This window comes from Prosopis cineraria, unplaced genomic scaffold, assembly GCF_029017545.1.
Source record: "Prosopis cineraria cultivar Desert tree isolate PC_DT_omini unplaced genomic scaffold, ASM2901754v1 PC493, whole genome shotgun sequence".
Lineage (NCBI taxonomy): Eukaryota > Viridiplantae > Streptophyta > Magnoliopsida > Fabales > Fabaceae > Prosopis > Prosopis cineraria.
The window spans coordinates 17655-38445 of record NW_026555818.1 but is presented as its reverse complement, the minus strand read 5'-3'; the positions used below and the strand labels follow the sequence as shown (position 1 = coordinate 38445).

The following is a 20791-nucleotide window of genomic DNA, read 5'->3' as shown; positions in this document are numbered from 1 at the left end:
TTAATGCCTACCCAATCACTATATAAAAAACTATGAAAATAACTAAATTAGTTTGTTTTCGTCAGTGATATTCAGATTAACATATGGTTTTTGACATTAATAATTTATTTTTCTGTGACAAAAAAAATTGAGACCCAAAATTTAGATCTTGTTTGATTTTGTTCCCTTTTTTGTTTTTAAAAATTATCTTGTAAATTAAATTTTAAAAATTATTTTTGAAACCAAAAACTATGTAAATTAGAAAATAATTTGAATTAAAAAATCGGAAGATAATGGTGGTCACCAATGGGTAATGATAGTAGTTAACTATAGCTGATAGCAGCATTCAGTAATCAATTGTGCTGTAAACATAAAATTGAAAACAAAAATAATTCTAAGATCTTTCATTAAATAAAAAAACAAAAGATGAGAACAGTTTTGCAAACATTTAAATCTAAAACACTCATCCAAACAAATTGTTTTTATATTTTTATTTTAAAAGCGGTTTTTAAAGATAGAAATCAAACAAGCCATAATTTGTTTTTTTATAAATTTATTTTAAGTAGGGAGAGAGCAAATCGAAGTGCTCAAGAGTTAAGTCCAAAAGAAAAAGTAGTTGACGCAATCCAAATGGTTCATATATTTTTTTCTTCTTAAATTTTCCAATTATTTAAACAATTTCTTCTTCTTATATATCTATATATATTATATAAGATATTAAAATAACATTTTCCTTCGATTAATATCTCCCTATCAAATTCATTTTTTATTTCCAATAACAAATTGAAGAATATGCCAATAATGTCTCTTCATTTTCTAACTTCTTTGCAGGCCCCACCACCTTAGATTAATTATAACTAGTGGCCACTGATTGATACAAAAGTAGACAAGGGATATTACTTGAGCCGATAAATTTCTACCATTAACATCATAATCAACAGTTTTAGTTTAAATGCATATAACTAATCATCCGTCCTATTTAAAAGTTGTGCTTATGAATTCCTAAGCGTGTATATATATAGTACAACCTTCTCCTCCAACTACTTCATCAATCTAAGAAGCCCTCAACCTATCCAACATGGCAAATCTTTCATTTCATTTCACTATCCCCTTTCTCTTGTTTTCCCTACTTTGTTTTCATTTCACTTTATGCTTCACCAATTTAACTACATATGATGAATTGGCACTACTTGCCTTGAAGTTTTCTGTTAAGGACCCTTACAATTACTTGGTTAATTGGTCCAACTCTTCTTCCATTTGCAATTGGGTTGGGGTTATGTGTGATGCTCACCATGAGAAAGTAATAGCTTTGAATCTTGGTGAGATGGGTCTCAAGGGAACTTTGCCCTCAAAAATTGGGAATTTGTCTTTCTTGGTTGAACTTGACCTTCATAGTAACAACCTTTATGGTGAGTTGCCAAAAGAGTTGATCCAATTACACAAGCTACAAATTCTCAACTTGAGCTACAATGAATTCAAGGGAGAAATTCCAACTTGGATTGGAAGCTTATTCATGCTTCAACACTTCCATCTCTGTAACAATAGTTTTGGAGGTGTTATTCCTAAGAGCATATCCAATTTGTCAAAGTTAGAGACTTTGAACTGGAATGATAACTTTATTGAAGGATTCATTCCATTTGAGATTGGAAAACTTCAATGTTTGAAGATTTTACGGATTGCGGTAAACAAGCTTTCAGGAAGAATACCTCCAACCATTTCCAACTTATTCTCACATGAGTTGTTGTCTTTGTCTTGCAGCTTTTTAACAGGTATGTCTTGCGTAATGTGTTATTAGCATTTCTTCTATTTTACAATGATTATAAATTTTTTTTTTCTATTTGGAAATCCTTTTGCTTAATTTTAATGTGGATTTATGTGAGCCTTATTATCAAGCTCAGTTGATCTTCTTTAATTTGTTGTAAAATGTTCACTTATATTTGTTAGAATAAATTCATCAACAAACTTTTGTTAATTATCATTTTACATAACCCTCCTAGCTTTACGAGTATTCAAATTATCAAAGTTGGCACATTTTTTGCATTTCATGGAATCAGCTTTGGATCAGTATGTACTTCCTACATATTAAAATTAACTTCACCTAAGCAAAATAATACGTTTGATAATTATTTTACCATTAACTTTTTATGATATATTGGTGATAATAAAATATTCTTATTTCAGAAAGAGAAATTGATCAAATGTTCTTTGAAATCCTCTTTTGGTTAGTTAGATAATTTTATATTTTTTAAGTTATATACTTTTCAGAATTCTTTTTGCAGTTACGTTATAAATTATTACTTTCATAATACGACCTACTTTTTATAACATTACAAATTTGTGTCACAAATTAGCATGTGCTTGTTATAGGACATGTCTTAAGCATTCTTTTGTTTGTTTCCAAATCCCATTTTATGAAGAAAATCATAAGAAATTACTATCGAGAATGATGTATCTGATTGTGAAAAAGTTATTAAAAATTTTAGATCATCATGGTGGAGGAAAAATCTTCAAATGATTTCTGTGACTTTTTCCCTGTGCTATAAGCTGCATCGGTATTTATAATTGTGTACTCAATTGGTATGATTATAAATTTGTGCATTCGTGTAAAAAAAAAAAAAAAAGATCTGAAACAACTCAAATTGTCAATTCGACCGTCAATATCTCATTATTTTAATGTTATAAAAATCACTGATTTTCTCTTGTTTTTTTTATTAATAGAATGTCTATTTTTTTAGAACTAATTTGAGCTTCCATAGTCTGATTTCTTCTGTACAGCATGTACCCATAATATATTTTAAGGTTCCTATGCTCTTAAAAATTATTATATTGGGCACCAGTTGTTTAAATATATGCATATAACTAACTATTCAATTCTATCTAATTTCTGACCAAGCGCTTTTCTTTTTATTTTTTATTTTATTTTTATGTCATGTGGAAGGTGCCGCTTGAGTTATGTTGGGTGTGTCCCTTAGGCGCACTGTTCTTTCTTTTATTTATTTATTTACTAGGCATGATTTTTTTTAGTATGGGAAGGAAGTTATATTTTTTTCATAACATTAAATCATAAAATAACATTAATTTTTTCATTTGTTTCTATGCTCTTCTAACATTTCAATAAATAATTATAGTTTAGACATTGAATAACACGCATTTGATACTTTACTAATAAAATAAGACATTAACTATTATAAGTTCCTCTGTACATGTAATTAGTTTAGTCAGATTCAAATAAATTTACACAAAAGGCCTAAAGATACTGGTCCACAACAAAAATAATAAGGCATCGTCAGGAACAGCTAATGTTGTATTCCAAGAGATATTTGAGAATATTGAAATAGATTATGGTTATTTTTTGTTTCATACCTTATACAAAATTAATTATGATTATCCCATTCTCATTCATCATTTATTCAATTGGTTGCAAATAAATGCAATCCAACTAAATACTGCACTTAGTGAAAAAATAATAATAACACATGAACGTTATTAATTTCGAATGCATAGTATGTAACAATAACAATGCTCTATAGTATAGTTTATCATACAAGAAAGTAACTTTGAAGACATGCATAAACTAATGATGTACGAGCAGGACACAAGTTCAAATAATGAACTAATATTGTCTCACTATTTCTCTCAATTTGGGTGCTGAAAGTGTTTTGACTAATTTTATTCGTCTCAATAATTAATCTACTATAGCCTCATTTAATCATAGTATATATGATGAAAAATATCTTCCTTTCTTAATATATTTGGCCCTATTATATTGCAAAGACTTCGGACAAAACTCTTCGCATATGAGGATTCGATTGGTCACACTAAACACAGTTCAAACTAATGGATACATATCGAGATACATCAATTTCCTATTTCCTTCTTTTTCCTATTGGGTTCAAGAGTTTTGTCTTCTTTATTGCTTATTTTTATTTGATTATGATATTTTTACTATACATGGACTCTAAAAAAAAAAAATCAGTCTATTTTAGCAGACACTGCAGGTTTAATTTATTGCAAAAGACAATAGTCAAATTTGGAACTAATAAAAGTATCATAGTTCTATCAAAAAATGTTTTCTACCATTTAAGATCAACTATTTTTTGAATTTTCAAAGTTGGTCTCTTTATGCTCATACTTTACGGTCTAATAGCATATCTTACAATTTTTTCAATGACCACATCCTAGTAGATATTCTCAATATAATTAGTAATTTGGCAAATCTGAACATAATATTAAGTGATAATCAGCTTTGCAATTGCACACCAAAAGCGATTGAAAATTTGATTATGCCTCAAGGGTTCGAACTTCAAGGCAATGACTAATTATTAATTTTGTTGATAACACTAAACATTATTATTTGATTGTATGATATAATTAGGATAATTAAATCTATTTATTTACGATAGATAAATTAATCAAATTTATTTCTGTGTTGTATTTCTTTGAGCTTTGTTATACCTTATTATGTCACGAGCTGCTATATAAATGATAAATATTTCATAACATGACATTAAAAAGCTTATTCTAAATATGCATGTGAGAGAGAGAGAGAGAGAGTTTATTTTTATATAAAGTAAGAAAATTTATTTCATTTTGAAAGCTTCTTATTTTTTTAGGAATTATAAAAGTTGTTATTAGTTAATTTTTTTATTATTTACCTTTTTCTCAAAACTTAATTGTTTTTACAAATACCTCGAAGCAATTTTAATGAAAAAATTAATTAGTTGACCCATATAGTTCCATCCAGTTTGTGACTTATTTTTTTATAATTTAAATCGTCTTGACTCAGTTCTTATACTTTCTTTTGTCTTCTCCATTCATCCCTTTCAAAAAGTAACTAAGTCCTTGGTAACTCATCCTATGTGGCACCTATGGTTTGTATTCTTTATACAAAAGACTTAATCCGATCAATAGCAAGAGTGCTGTGTGACTGATGATTTTTCTCCCTTCTTTCTTTCCTTGGGCCAACAATTTGTTGTGCTAAAGTAAATCCCCCTACTCTCACCGAAGGAAGAGGTAGTTAACAGTGTTGCATTGCTTAGTTGGCAGTCTTATTATTAGTGCCACATTAGATAAAATAAAATGAGAATGATATTCTATTAAAAAATGTAAACTAAATAAATATTGCTAGCCAAAGACAAAATACGAAAGGCAAATTAGACACCGGAACCTATTTGTTTCCTATAATTATTTTGGTCATTTTCTGTAATTATCTACGTCTTTTTTTTGATAATTTTTAGGTCATTTTGTATAATATTTTTAGTCAATTAATGATTAAATTAACAAATATTTAATGGCGTAATGACATTGCTTCACTTTTAAAGTATGGAGGCAACGTTGAGCCCCTTTGATTTGAGGGTGTCCAATGAGTACCTAAAATAATTGAGGGTAAATTAACACTTTAACTCTTCAAAAAACACAGCACATTGATTAGCACTAAAAACTTGTCAACAACAACTTCTCTCTGTCTCTCTCTTTGCTTCCTTTGTTTGGGATGTTAGATTTTTTTTTTTTTTCAATGAAGGGATGCCAGTTTAAATAATGAACAATATATAATATATGGCTTTACATATAATTAATTTTGTGCACATACAATATATATTTTCAAATAGCATATTATTGTACATTTTTTTTATTAAACTACATCACTCCTCTTGATGTCTAGGCCAAAGTCATCCAGTCAAAATTGAAAACTAGCTCTTAGTTTTTATTAAACCGATAAAACTCCATACCCCAGGCACAAATAAAGTCACCAAAAGTAGTCAAAGACTAGTAAATCAGTAAACAACCTGTAAAATTAGTAAAAACCTGACCAGTTCCCATAAAGAAACAGATAAAAATAAAAAATGCATGTTAACTTCTTCTTTTTTTTAAAAAAAAAAAAAGAGGCGCAACTGTAAATTTTTTGAAACTTGGGGGCAAAGAGCTGCGGTTTTCTTAAAACCTTCTCAACCCCACATGTGAACCCAGCGTCTCGATTGACTCACCACCTAATATTTTCAGACGATCAATGCAGGACTTTCACCAATCACTTTTTCTATTATTATCCCGGTCCAGAGGCATCAGAGATTCACTTCTTTTTTTTTTTTCCTCTCTCTCTCTCTCTTCGATCTTCACTAATTTTTTGGCTACACTCATAGTATCTATTGAGTCAAGGTAATATCAAGCTTTTATTTATATTTTTCCTCGGGTTTAATCTTTTAAGTTTAGTTTTTATATAATTTGTAAAACTACTTCATGCATTGTCATTTTTTATATATATAACAAGTATGGACTCATAAATATTATACATATTTGTACTAACTGTGGTATATTATAAGATTATGTACTAAACTAAAAAGAGGGCAACTTATTACTCATTATTTTCTTTTTAATTTATTTATTTTTATCCTTTTATAAATTCACAGTTTTTCATTTTAATAGCAACCAGTCTAACCATGATTCAATCAATAAACAGTGAATGTGCCTCAATCAATTTAATGACTGGTCTAGTTTTTAAAACTTTGCTCTCTTATAACATGGTATAATGAAATATATACAACAACAATAATAATAACCTACAAGTCTTATATCACTAGGAGGGGTTACCATTATACAACTTAACAATATTATTTTTAAAAGAAAAATTAATAAAATATCCTTCAAATATTTTAACAGTTATAGTCTTTTAGATGTCATAATTTTACTGAACAATTATTTAATTAAGGACATTGAATATAGTTAAAAAATTCACGGTAAGTGAAAATTTTAAATGAAAGTTTATCTTTTTCTTTATGTCTTCAACATTTATTTATCTAGATATATATACACTATATATTGTGTAAAAGGTCAACGCAATGTGTTTGTCTTGTAATTCGGGTTATGATTTGTTAAGATATTTAATGGTATTGAACAGTGTGGTTTCGTTGTTTTGATGTCTAATATTTAATTTTTTTTTTCCCAGTGCACGTTATGGGATGGATTTATATGTAGTTATTGTAAATTCGATTAGGCATATGTCTAAAATTAAAGACAAAGGTTCCATTTTGATTTTATGTATTCCTTAATAATCTCATAAAGTTATATTGTATCATTTTAATACATTGTCTGAAACTTTAAAATTGCAAAATCATCTCATATAATTGGATTTAATTTGTTTTTATTACATAACAAGATGCAGTGGAAACTTGATTTTGCTTAATTAAAAACAATTAGATCTTGGTCACATTAACTATTTCAGGAAAAATAGTTCCAGCTATTTCTAGCTTATTCTCACTTGAATTGATATCATACAACTCCTTAATAGGTGTGTCTTTAATAATATCAAATAAATTCATATATTTGCTCTAAATCATTTCAAAAATTTTAATACGTGTTTAGAATGTCTTAGAATAAGCTATTTACAATATCATATTCAACGTTGATTTTGTTGGAGAGGGGAATGAGATATATATATATATATATATTACGTTGAGTAGGGTGCAATAAATGAATCTACAAATTATATATAATTTTAATTTGTTGTGATATTGGTAACTCCGTCATTATGCTTTCAATACAACATAGTGCATTATCATCATTTAGCATTCTCTACACTGCCAGGAACAAATATTTTGCATGCTTTTTGTTAGTTTTTGTCATTTTCATTTGGGTTCTTGGAGCCATAATGCAAGAGATATTTTTTTAATGGTTTTTAAATTTATATGATTTTTTATACAACATATGTTGTCCATGATCATCTCCATAAAGTTATATTGTATTTCTATGATTTTATATAATATATATACAAGCACTCATATTACTGTTTTTATTTGTTATTGCAATAATGCAGGAGATATTCCGAATGAGATTGCCAATCTTACAAATCTTAAAATTATGTACTTGGGTCGAAATCAACTCATTGGCTACATACCTAGAAGCATTGGAAGTTCGGTTTCGCTTCAGGAATTACAGCTTGGTTCCAATAATTTACAAGGTATAATTTTTATGCAAATTATAAGTCACTATAGATTTTTTCTTTTTTCTTACTTCTTGTCTCTTGCAACTTGAAATTATGAACTTAGATGCTAATAGGTTTCGTCGAAATGCTATTAATTGTATATCCCAAAATGTATAAGTTAAGAATAAACTTTCTTTTTCTGACAAAACAAAAATTGGATTATATTTTTATACATAATTTGTAATATTTTATAATATCATTGAGAACTCAACCTGTTACAAAGATTTTAAATATAACAGGGGATAATTTCAGTTAGGTCCCTTGTAAGGAAACTTTCATTAAATTTCAAAGGACTTTTTTTTTTCCCAACTGCTGATATATTCCTAAGGCAAATAAACTGGCACAGTACAACTGAAATCGCAAACAGCAACAGAGCAAAAACAGAATCAGCAACAACATAAGAGAGATCAGCCAAATAATTTTAACTAGTAGATTAGACAAAAGAAGTGATGGTGAAGACACCCATCCTATGAGAACCAGCAACAATATGCTTGATTTTTAATTTCAAAGGACTTTAATGAAATTAAAAATCAAGCATATTTACTAAATCCAATTTTAATAAAGCCTATGTCTTTTTTTTTTTAATTTCCCACCCTAATATCTCTTCAAATACAAAACAAAAATGACACTGTAATTTAGGTAATAGAAGCAAAAGCCCGTCACCAAATCTATCATTCATAGATGCAGCTTTTAAACATATATATCAACAGTTGTAGTATTGTACTTTTTATTTTGTTATATTGATACACATACATAATTATATAAAAAGTTAGTTTATAACTTTTAAAATTTTTTTGATAATTCTATTGTCACAATTGTAGTCTTACCTTTTTTTTTTTTTAAGGTTCTACTTACTATAACCCCCATAAATCTCAATGACATAATATGTTTAGATTAAATATTTTAAACTATATCATATTTTATAATTAAATTTTAGGTTAGATATTTAGATTAAATATTTTAAAGTATACCACATTTTTACATATCCAAACTATTTACTCTTTTTGGTTTTTTTTTTTGGTACTAGACCATCCAATATCTTGGGGTATCCTAGGTTCATTGTTCGCTCTAGACTAATCTAGATCCACACTTAATTACAACAATTTTAAGGGATGAACGGCCCATTTCTTTTAGCTTATTTTATAAAAAAATCACTTTTTTAGAAAAAATTGTGATTTTAACAATGTTTGTTTAAGTTTTTGAAAATAATTATAATAGAAAGTAAATTTTTTTATTATTTTAAGTAACTACTTCGAGAGAGAATGTTTTAAAAATGTGGGATACAAGAAGATATACTAAGATTTTAAAATAATTAAATAATAAATTATTTTTATAAAACAGAATAAAGAATTTAAAAATAACTAAATAATAATTATACTTTATTATTGTAACCAAATATAAAATACTTTTTATAAAATTTTTACAGAATAATTATTTTATAAAATCCTTAAAATTATCTAATAATGACTTATTTTTTAATCTTTAACAAATGGACCCAAAAAAAACAAAGAGTATATAATGTTAATACGTAAACAGAAAGTAAAATTTGGATGGATCCAACGTCTAATTCAAAGTTGGTTTATTCAATTTTGTTACTTATCAATGACAGTCAATTTTGCTCTTATTGGCTATAAACATCATTAGAATTTTAATTAAGAGGAATAAGCGGGTAAGAAATCAAATTCTGATTGGGATTTATAGAATGAGTAGAGTGGCAGCATGGCATATCTTGGGCTTTATTTGAACAAAAATGAATCTTTGGTATAAAATACCAAAAGAACAAGTTCAAGCTATATCATACATGGATCCGCCACTAAAATAAATCAAACATCTTACGAATGATCTTAAAATGTGTAACCAATTTATCCAGCTAATAGCTTTTCACTCGCAAGAATTTTTTAGATGGCATGGAAAAAAAAAACATTTTCTGAAGATAACCAAATCATTAAGCTATCTCCATCATTTTGAATTGGGGCTGAAATGAGAATCAAAGATAGACGAGAGATTTTTTTTAAAAAAATATAGATATATAACAAATTATGGTATATATTTCATTTTCCATTTTAAAATTTTATTATATATATTTTTAAAAGTAATTTACTAATTTAGGATTTGAGAGGAATGTTATTAGATAATTGAAGGTGTATAATAATATAAAACTTACAAATATCTTGTTGGATGATTTGTAAGTACATCTAAAAGTAATTTTTGAAGGAGACCTGTCCTAACCTTGGTGAACCCCCAGACCCAACTCACCTAAGCTTTCTAAAAGCAAATATAAAACTTATAACTACAAATATATAAAAATATTAACAACATATTAACTTGGGAAAATAACTATAAAATCTCATCGAAATTTAAAAAAAAAATCAGGTCTCACACAATGGCATAATTCCTTTGAAATTTCTAGGAACTTTTCTGGCATTAATGATTTCTGTTTAGCTGTAAAAGATTTATAAACTTTATATGATATAATTTTTGGCGGTGATGAAATCTATTTAGCTATTTAAAAAAAAAAAAAAAATAGTTTACTCTTCTTATGGGTAAAATATGTTGCATATATCCAAAACACATTTTTTCCGTGTTATTGATTTTTTTTTAAAGATTTAGCTTTCCAACTTCTTGTCCTCCTCTTCGGGTATTCAAATTATTAAAGTTAGCTCATTTTGTGTGTTGATGAAAACAGCTTTGCAAACGTTTGCTTCCTTGTTCAAATAAAATTCCCTTGAGAAAATTAATGTTTCATAATTCTGTCACTGTTATTTTTCAATGACATATTGTTGATAATATTTTTTTTTAAATTGGTTAAGATAAAATAATCCAATGTTCTTTGTCATCCTCTTTTAGCTAGCTAGACAATTTGTCACTATAGATGACTTATAGAATTTCTTTTGTAGTTACGTTAAAACCACGTAAAATTTTTTAAACAATTACTGCACAATATGTTGCTTATAATTTGCATGTGTTGTTAGACTTGTTAAAAAGATTCATCATATATGGACGCTCGTAGGATTAATATGCCATCTTTTTTTGTGTCTCTATGACATACGTGGGAAATATTATCAATAGATATACCTGTGACCAATTCAAATTCAATATCTTTGAGCGTTAAATTTTTTTTTTAGGTGATATACCAGAAGATATTGGACAATTGGACATGCTTCAAGTGCTAGGTCTTGAACGTAATAATTTACAAGGTAACTTTTTCATCAAATTATGACATTCTGGGTACTATAGTTTTTTTCCTCTCTTTAGTTGTTTTCTTTGTATTACTATGAACAACCATGCATTTTCTTTTCCTACTTCATCTTTTTTTTTTTTTAATAAATTTGTGTATGTATTAACTTTTAACAAACGTCTGTCAAATGGGGGCCTAAAGTACAATTTTTTCTAAATGAATTTGCTGGATGTTTGTTAAAAGTTAACGATAGCCGCAAAATTGCCCCCACTTTTATTTTTTAGAGTTTAAAATGCATCTTTTTAAAGTTTAGGGTTTAAATTGCCCCTAGACCTACAATTCAAGGTCCAAATTGCATATTAACCCTTAATTTTATTATAACATTATATGTTACATCTAATTTTTAAGATGTGACATCAACTGCCTTCATAAAATCTATAGTTCTTCACATACACAAACATCATGTTTTTTACTAGTCTATAATTAGAAATTTTATTTGCAATTTCCTTGAGCTAATCAAAAGAAAACCTTCAAAGATTGGAAGAAAAATTTATTTCCTTAAAATGTTGTAAGGATGGTGCAGCTCCTTAATTAGAGTTTTTGGTAAAGTCGCTTCACAGACACAGCATGTCTTAGACCCACATACCTCTGTATTCATCCATGAGCAACTGGATAGATAAATGAAGAGCAGCACAACACATGGTAGATGATATGTTTTAGAGCGCGTGGATTGAACTGGAGTTTGTAGCCCACAGAGTTGAGATGAGATATGGCTTGGTTGAACGGCAGAGTCGTAGGAAAAGAGGGACGAAGGTGAACATGGAGGAAAATGCAATGGTGATGACTACATTGACCAAGAATGCAAGATGCTAGCTTTAGATCTGCTGAATCATGATGACTCCATTTATAGATATGTTGATTCACGTTGATGTAAGAGACACATAAAGCTGGAACTTGGGTGTTGAATCATGTGTTTTGATGATTACAAAACCAAGAGAAAAGAAAATTATTGTGTATGCATATATATATATATAATCATGGATGAAGGTAAAACCTCAAGAGCATGAAGAATCAAGAGAAGATGAAGTCCTTTAGGATAAGTTATTTAAATTCTCTTAGATTCAATGTGAAAATTTTGAGAGCTTAATCACTTTTTATAATCATTAAAATGAATGCATTATTTGTCTCATTTATATGCATTAAGACTCATCTAAGTATATTCAAGCTTGCAAGTGATGTCTTTCTAACGTCTTAAAAATTATTGTTGATGAATTCAGTGTGAGTTGTAGAATCATGTGTGATTCAGCTTAGTCACTCATGAGAAACTACAGGTTGGTCACATTGAATGATGAATCACGTAAGAGTCAGGAACTAATTCATATGTGATTTATCACTCGTGTGATATGATGCCTTAAGCCTTGCTTTGGTATGCAAAATCACACGTGAGAGACATTATGATCCATACAAGTTTTAGTAACTGTGCTTCATTACATTGTGTCAAAGACAATTTCAAGTGTGAGGACTGATGGTAGCCACACATGATTTGTCACTTGTTATATAATCACATATTGCTATATTAAGACTTAAGTCACCTCAAGCTGAGGTTACCTTGTTCAAATGTATGATCCCTGATTCATTTGTTCTTATCTCTTGATCATGCATATTTGTTACGCCCTAAAATTTAAGTGTGACTAACTTAAGATATGCATAGAAACACATATCCCTTAGCCTTAATACCAGCTACTATATTTTAATTACAACACTATCATGGTAATGAGTAGGGCTCTTGATTTTATTTTATTTTATTTATACCAAAACGTCATAAATTTTCCTTAGAAACTTAATATAGAGTCCTAAAAATTTTCTATAACAACAACATCAGCAAAAACAACAATAATGAGTTTTACTCTTATCAATAGACAAACAAATAATTAATCAATACAAGGATCCTAAGTATAGTCTATATGAAGCATTTAGAACAACATTTACAAATAACATAGTATAATACATAAGTTAAAATTTGACAACAAATATAAATTTAATCAAATTACTGCTTTAACCTCAATTCAAAAATATATCCTTCATTGATCCCCTAGAGGTACTTAGCTATTTACAATATCTGAGGCTAAAAACTTTTTTAGTGAATAATGTCACAATAATGAAATCAAAGATTCAAGATAAAAAAATTCATCAAATAGATTGGTGCATAATTAAAAGAGAACATCAATATGATATAATAATTGAGCTTGGAAATTACAAGTTCTATGTAGCTTCAAAAATACTGAGCCAATAAATTTATAGTGACAAAACCTTAACACTTGATCTTATAAAATAAAGTAAATAGAAATAATAATATTCACTGTTTAAATTTGATAAAGTGTATATAAATATATATTCACAAATCCATTAAATCTGAGGACTTTACAGAATAGGTAACAAATGAGGATACACAATCCATGAGGGTAAATAACCAAACGTAGCTTACGCCATGAAAACAAGTATGGATACATAGTCTACGAGGGTAAGTAACCATACATGGTCGAAGCCACGAAATAGAAGTGGACACACAGTCCAGAAAGGTAACTAACTAAATGTGGTCAAAGCCACAAAACAAGTATAGGTATGAGACCCACGAATAACAGACATGAGAACAGAGCTCACAAAAATCAAACTAGCTAGTCATTGACTAATGCGTACTAAGGGTTAACGAAACTGCTATTAGCAATCAATGCTCTGCATATAGTCCTCTAAAAAAAATCACTTTTTCAAACATGCAAGAAATTAATCATTTTCAAAATAAAATATTATGCTCTCAGTATCAAACTCGCATGACCCTTTCAAAACCTTAATTCTTCTCAATATAAAATTCTTTACAAATTCCACATTTGCCTTTATCAATATATATATATATATAATGGTAGTAAAACTTTTCATGAGCCTTCAAGATATATTTTATAATAAATATATATAGATATGTTATAATTCCATTATTTTTCACCATATAAATCACAATTGCAAGAGTTTAAAGAAATAATTAACAAAATATTATACACTTGAAATAGTATATGAAATCTACTTAAGAAAAGTAATATTTCAATAAAAGAAACTTGTTAGTAAATTTATTGGAATGTTATCCACCCACCTATGGCAATCCCAACATTGTAATTTACCCCTTAGTATTCCTCACAACAAGGTTTATTCCTGAAACATCCAATATAATAATTGAACATCTAAATTTTTATAACACTCATAATCATTCGCTCCCTCAATTATTATCACATTGCTCTTGAACATTAATCTTTTAGTTCTCATTCCATCAAACATCTTATATGCATTCTAAAATCAAATCATACACGGTTACAAAAAGTTATGAATTACCAACCATACAATCCTTAAGCATCAACAAGTCCTTTATAAAGTTTCCTTGAATCAATTTGATAAGAAAAATTGATTTCCTATAAGAGAAAAACATGATTCTAAATTTAAATTTTAGTCCTTAACATGACCATAATCCATCTAAGTAATTCAAAGCTGCTCCAAACATCAACTTTTATATCATAGTTTCTCCATAATACTTTGGCCATAGCTAATTATTCCATTAGAACATAATTATCTTTCAAATCTTATATCAAACACCTTGTGTGCATGACTACTAAAGAATTTGATAAAATTGTTTTAGTTTCAATCTCTTAAGCAACAAATTCCATGCATCCATAATTAAATTTGTCAAGCTTTCCCAATCTAATTCCTCATTAAAATTCAATTTAAGTTCATAAAAAAATCAAATCAAAACACATGGCAGTTGAACAAGCAGACAAGGAAGACCACTATATATATACTATATATATCTATACCTATATTCCATACATAATCATCAGAGGCAAAAGGAAGGTGGGCTTCCACGTACCAATCACAGGTAATACCAACGGAGAAGGAAGAGGGGGAGTTTGGTGCTGCTGATGCCAATCAAAGATGAAGGGAAAAAGAAACTGACAACATCTCCACAACAAAATGCTGTAATGATAGCACCAGGTAGATGTATGGGCTGCGCAAGAAAAATGAAGGGAAAAACTGGATCTATGGCAACTCACCAAACCAAGAAGAGACGAAGAAGGAGTAGACGTCGTCGAACAGGGAGGGAACAGGGGAAGAATATGTTAGCAACATAAACAATAGAGGAAGAAGGATCTAGTGCATAGGATAGAGATCTCCAATAATGACAACCTGAGCTTCTCCACGACATGCTGGCAATGATTGAAAGATGAAGGAGATGAAGAATGTTCTTGAAGCTTCTGTAATGACTCTAAATTTTAAATTAAATAAATTTCCTTCCAATTGATAATTAATTAGTTTCAATTTTATGATAAAGAAGAGCTATGATATATTAGAATTTATACTACATATTTATATGAAGGTTTAGAGTTCAAATTTTACTTTAGTCAAATGTTATTTTATTTTTATTTTTATGGAAAAAGTACCAAAGAGTCCTTACTATTTATTATAGAAATATTATAAAAAAATTGAAAAAAAATAAAAAATAAAATTGATAGGGTCTTCTTTTAAAATTTTCTCAATAATTTTGGGTCCTGTTTTGTAAATTTCTCCACAAGTTATTATTTGATTTTTAGCACCTTCTTAGTCGGTGTATCAGGCAGAAGAGAGAGGAAGAGCTCGTGATTTATTTTATTTTATTTTCCTCTCTTTGTTTTTCGATGGTGTTCTAAGACCAGAGAACTCTGGAAAACTCTACCATTTTCTGTCTTCTCCTTCTCCCCTGCCATCTCTAACTATTGAGGTGTGTGAGTGAGAGAGAGAGTTTCGGCCATCGTTGCATAGGCGTCGAGTTACCGTCTCTCCTCCTTTTCTTTCTCTTCAATCTCATTTTGAACTGCTGAGAGGGCCAGAGATCAAAACTTTGGACATGTTTATCGTGTGCTCTCCGACTCTGCTTCTCTCTACTAGCTTACCCTTGCCATCGGCGAAGTGGGAGCTTGTTACTCTTGTGCGATGCCAGGCCCTCAGACGTGCTCTCTGTTTTTGTCTTCCTCAACCGCTACTATCCTCGTCGTTCTTGTTCGCGCCTTGCTATGAACGTCTGTGTGCCGCTGCATTCTTTTTCATCCTCTCTCATCTGTACGTTGCTAATGTTTGTGTGAAGCGAAATATCTTTTGCTGTTGAAGGCCGCCAAATTTCCACATCTTCCCCTGTTCGTATTGTCTCTGTTTTGGTGAAGGAGTGAGAGCACGAGGAGAGAGAGGGCATCTGTTTTTTTGTTTCACCATTTCCTTTTCATTTCTGACTTGCTTCTTTGATTCTTACGTCGGTGTGCGTCCTGGGTCTTCACCATAGATTTTTCATCTATGCTGTCAACTTGAAGTGCTGAGCCGCATGGTTTCTGTTCTCCTCTACTTTCCTATTTGCTGGTTGTGTGAGCTCGTGTTGTGCTTGTGTTCTCAGCCTTTAATTTCCTTTTTCTTCTCAACATGGGTGTCGAGTATGTGTGTGTGGTAAGTTCAACTTCTATTATTCTTTATTGTTGTTGGTTGTTCAAACTTCAATCCTAAACTTCATTGATTATCGGTCATTCTCCCCTGTTTTTGGTGTCACACTGCTGTGCTCATGGTTTAAATTCTCATATGCTCCATAGATGGGTGAATACCACTGTGTTTTTTTTTTCTCAGCCAGTCTGCACATACATATTGAAGTGGATAGAAAATTTATTTATTTATTTATTTTCAATTTGCTCTATGGCTGTGCATGAGTAAGGATAGGAATAGTGTTGAAGTAAGTTTGAATTGAGGATTAGGAAGCTTATTTTGAATGGCAATCATGCTTTAAGCAACTTGTTATTGTAAGGGAGAAATCTTAATTATTGTGGCATATTATATGTGGTGGTTGTACTATGATTAATAAAAATTATATATATATATATATATATACATACACACTTGATTAAAATTTAGTATAAGAATTGGAAGGCAAATTAAAATCTAATCAAAGTGTCACATAGAAAGGTAGACATGTAAAGTATTGAAAGGATTAAAGAAACTGAGATTGGGTTAATTAAATTATAATGATTTAGAGTTCGATTTGTTATAGTGTTACCAATATTGGGAGATAATTTATTTGACTAGAGTAAGGCCATTAAATTGTTCACCACCTTGAATAGGATGCTTAGAGGAAGGGAGACATGGATGAAGTCGAAAGAAATAAATTTTGGTTCTTGGCATACTAAAGGTAAGTGGATAGCGTCCCAACTGATTTTTTTCAATTAAAATTTTCTTTAGTAAAATATTACATTTTTCTGAAAATCATTTTAATAGCATTAATGCGATTATTGGATATTTGTTGATTAACATTGCTTTATTTTGAGAAATTAGCTTTACTAAATTTGAAATGTTATTTGATCAATTAAATCAAGTTTGGACTTTGATTGTGAGATTTTTATTTTATCAAATATTAGATTGATATAGAGAATGATTCTTGCGAGTTCAACTTTGAAAAGTTTTTGATTATTTGATAAAGGCAAGCATGAGCGTTGGATATGAAATTTTATTCTAGAAAGTTTCAATGCTTAAAAGTATTCATGTAAGTTTGAATTTGAGAATGAGAACTGTATCTTGAAAGTGATGATTTTCTTGCATGTTTGAAAATGGTTTTAAAAAGGGACTGTATACAGAACACTGGTTGCTAACGGTAGTTCCGTTAGCCCTTGGCGCCATGGTACACCTAGCTAGCAGGGTGTTTATAGGAGGTGCTAGTCCCGTGCGATGGCCAACGCACGTGGGAGGGATGGTTATTCGTGAGCATCGTACTCACGTTTATTTCGTGGCTTTGGCCGCATTTGTTACCCTCGTGGACTGTGTGTCCACGTTTGTTTCGTGGCTTCGGCCGCGTTTGTTACCCTCGTGGACTAAGTGTCCACGTTTGTTTTCATGGCATAAGCCGCGTTTGGTTAGTTACCCTCATGGATTGTGTGTCCACGTTTGTTAATTGTTCTGATAAGTCCCTATAATTACGAATCCAACTATTTGATCATTCCATTGATGTTATTGGTAAATTATTTATAAATATTTATTTTATTTATGTGCTTCTTGGAACCAAGTCCTATTAACATTTGCCATGATAATTCAATGATTTAAGACTAAATTTTACACTTTTATATAGCTATTCTATTTTAAAGTGTATTAAATTTTTATAAAAGCTGTTGTCTCTTTGACTCACACAATTATTTTAAACATTTTCTTTTTATTCATGTTCTATTATTTATTGTTAGGATGTTATTCACTGGAAATTATTCTTTTTGGTCTCAGATATGTTAACTGATGTTGTGCCTTCCGCTAGTCCTTGAAGGGCTGTAAAATTCAGTTGAGATGCAAAGCTATAATCAAACTTCTTTAAAGTAAATTTCTTATGTCAGGTGCTCCACATAAGCTATGGTTAGGGTCCTCATCCTTATTATTTATATTTTGTTATTTGTTGATTGAAAGAGAGTTTCTTGCTACTACTATTGTTTTGTAAAATATTTATAGATTTATTTTTGGGAAATTTTATTTTAAGGGGAGATTCAATCAAAACTTTTTTTTAAATATTAAACTTTTTGTTCAAATGGTTTGTATTGAGGATGGCTTAATTTATTATCAAATGTTTTCGTGGTTTATAAATTAGAGTTTTCATGCATAAAGACTATTGGGATATGGGTATTATCCTTATATTCTGTGCCGAATATGTCCTATTTTTGGGGTGTGACAGCTTCTCTCTCTCTCTCTCAGTTATCTTGTGTTGTACTGAACGGGAATGAGGCAAGGGGAAAAATCTGATTGGTGTTTTATAATATTTTTAAAGAGGGCATTTTAGTAGTTTCTCAAAGTCAATGCAAAAAAAATATAAAAATAAAATGTCACCCCTAACTCTAAAGATTCAAACCTAAGACTTAAGAGTAGACACTAAGAGCAATTGCCATTAAGCCATAAATTTATCTTGTTATATCTACTCCAAATTATAACATATAACCTAAAATACATTGTTATAAATAATAATAATAATATTGTTGTTGTTGTTGTTGTTGTTTTATTTTATTTTTTTTCTTGTTCATTACAATATTGCTACTTGAGTACATTACATTTCCACACGTGAAATGTACCCAAACTGGTTTATGCCTTACTTACTAATATTTCATGCGTGAGTAAGGATAAGTTTACGCTTGATTCATCATCCAGAATAGACTAAGTCTGGATATGGTTATTTCACGTGTGATAGCCTTCTACTTCCACACAAGTTTTGTTCATAAGAATTGGCTTTGGCATTCAGCCAACCATTTCACGTGTGAGAGCACACTATTGTAGAAAGTGACATTTACACCATTTAAGATTGATTATCTACACTAGTTTTACAACTGGTGTAGATAAGACCGGTGTAGATAACCTTTGATTATCTACATCGGTTATAAAATAACTGGTGTAGATATTGTATATATCTACATCAAATTTCTATCTAGTGTAGAAAAAATTTAAGAGTTCATAAAAAAATATTTTTTTGCTTAAAAATTAATATCTACACCGGTTATATATATAACTGGTGTAGATATATATCTCATCATATCTACACCGGTTATGCCGATGTAGATATGATGGATATCTATATCAGTTATGGATATAATCGATGTAGATATATTTGTTAAAAAAATACCATGTTCATTTCTTTCATTTACCTCCAGCCATGTTAGGCTAAAATTTAATTATAACCTACAATCTAGACAAATTTGAAATAGCCAAACAACCAGACAGATCCAATACAATCAAATATTGATCAACTGAAATGAATTGTTAAACATTTACATTTCCTTTCACATAAAACTATACAAATACATAATTAAACATCAAATGAATTGTCAAACATGAACTACACAATCCTACACAACTACACTAATTTTTTTCTACAACTACATAACTCACTCTTCCAAGGGATGATTGTTGTGATGGTCTAATAGAAATAGTCCCCAATATCTTCAAATTTCTTGGATTTATGATTCAAGAAATAGAGACAGATCATTGAACATCTGAAAATAAACAAAATTAGCTTAGCAATTTCCAAGTAAACAAAAAATAAAACATCTAAAATTAGATTTACCTCTTCAGTGGACTCAGTCAAGCCAGCCGTGATGATATTATATGCATGTCTCAACACATAAAAGTTGCACAAGTTAGTAAGGGGTTGACGACAGCTCTATATAAGATAGCACAACATTGTCAAAATTATATTAAAAAAACTCTATCATCAAAATTACATAGAATAAAAACATGCACGTACTACTTACCTTTGGTGTTATCCACATAGGATCCTTGACATCATGTAAGGCCTTTCCCAAATGTATTTGCTAGCCAATCCTTATAGCCCTACCACTAATATCATATAGATAGTAACTTAATCACAAAGAATAATGCATTACAAGACTTATCAAATTAATACACTTAAACATACTTACTACCACTACTACAGAAAGGTGTATAATTCATGCCCTATAATTGACGTTTATTTGAAAAAAAAATGACAAATAAAAAAGGCAGAGAATGCTTGACGGTTTTTACGAAACAAGCATCAAATATTTAAGTAAATACTTGACGGTTATTTAAAGATAACCGTCAAGTATATATATTTG

The 20791-nt window shown here is 29.5% G+C and overlaps 1 protein-coding gene across 1 annotated transcript; it reads left to right on the top strand.

The window, feature by feature from the left end:
* The first annotated feature begins 1057 nt into the window (after window positions 1-1057).
* Window positions 1058-12005, top strand: LOC129297305 (leucine-rich repeat receptor-like serine/threonine-protein kinase RGI4). Its single transcript, XM_054935658.1, has 5 exons — window positions 1058-1748; window positions 7787-7930; window positions 11080-11151; window positions 11706-11782; window positions 11853-12005. The coding sequence occupies exons 1-5, from the start codon at window positions 1058-1060 to the stop codon at window positions 12003-12005; spliced, it is 1137 nt and encodes a 378-aa protein (XP_054791633.1).
* Window positions 12006-20791: the final 8786 nt, after the last annotated feature.

What these genes read in the sequence shown, in the direction of transcription:
- LOC129297305 (XM_054935658.1), top strand. Translation starts at nt 1,058, where the DNA reads ATGGCAAATCTTTCATTTCATTTCACTATCCCCTTTCTCTTGTTTTCC. An exon ending in GTCTTGCAGCTTTTTAACAG is followed by an intron (nt 1,749 to 7,786) that starts GTATGTCTTGCG and finishes GCAATAATGCAG; the next exon opens with GAGATATTCCGAATGAGATT. An exon ending in TGGTTCCAATAATTTACAAG is followed by an intron (nt 7,931 to 11,079) that starts GTATAATTTTTA and finishes TTTTTTTTTTAG; the next exon opens with GTGATATACCAGAAGATATT.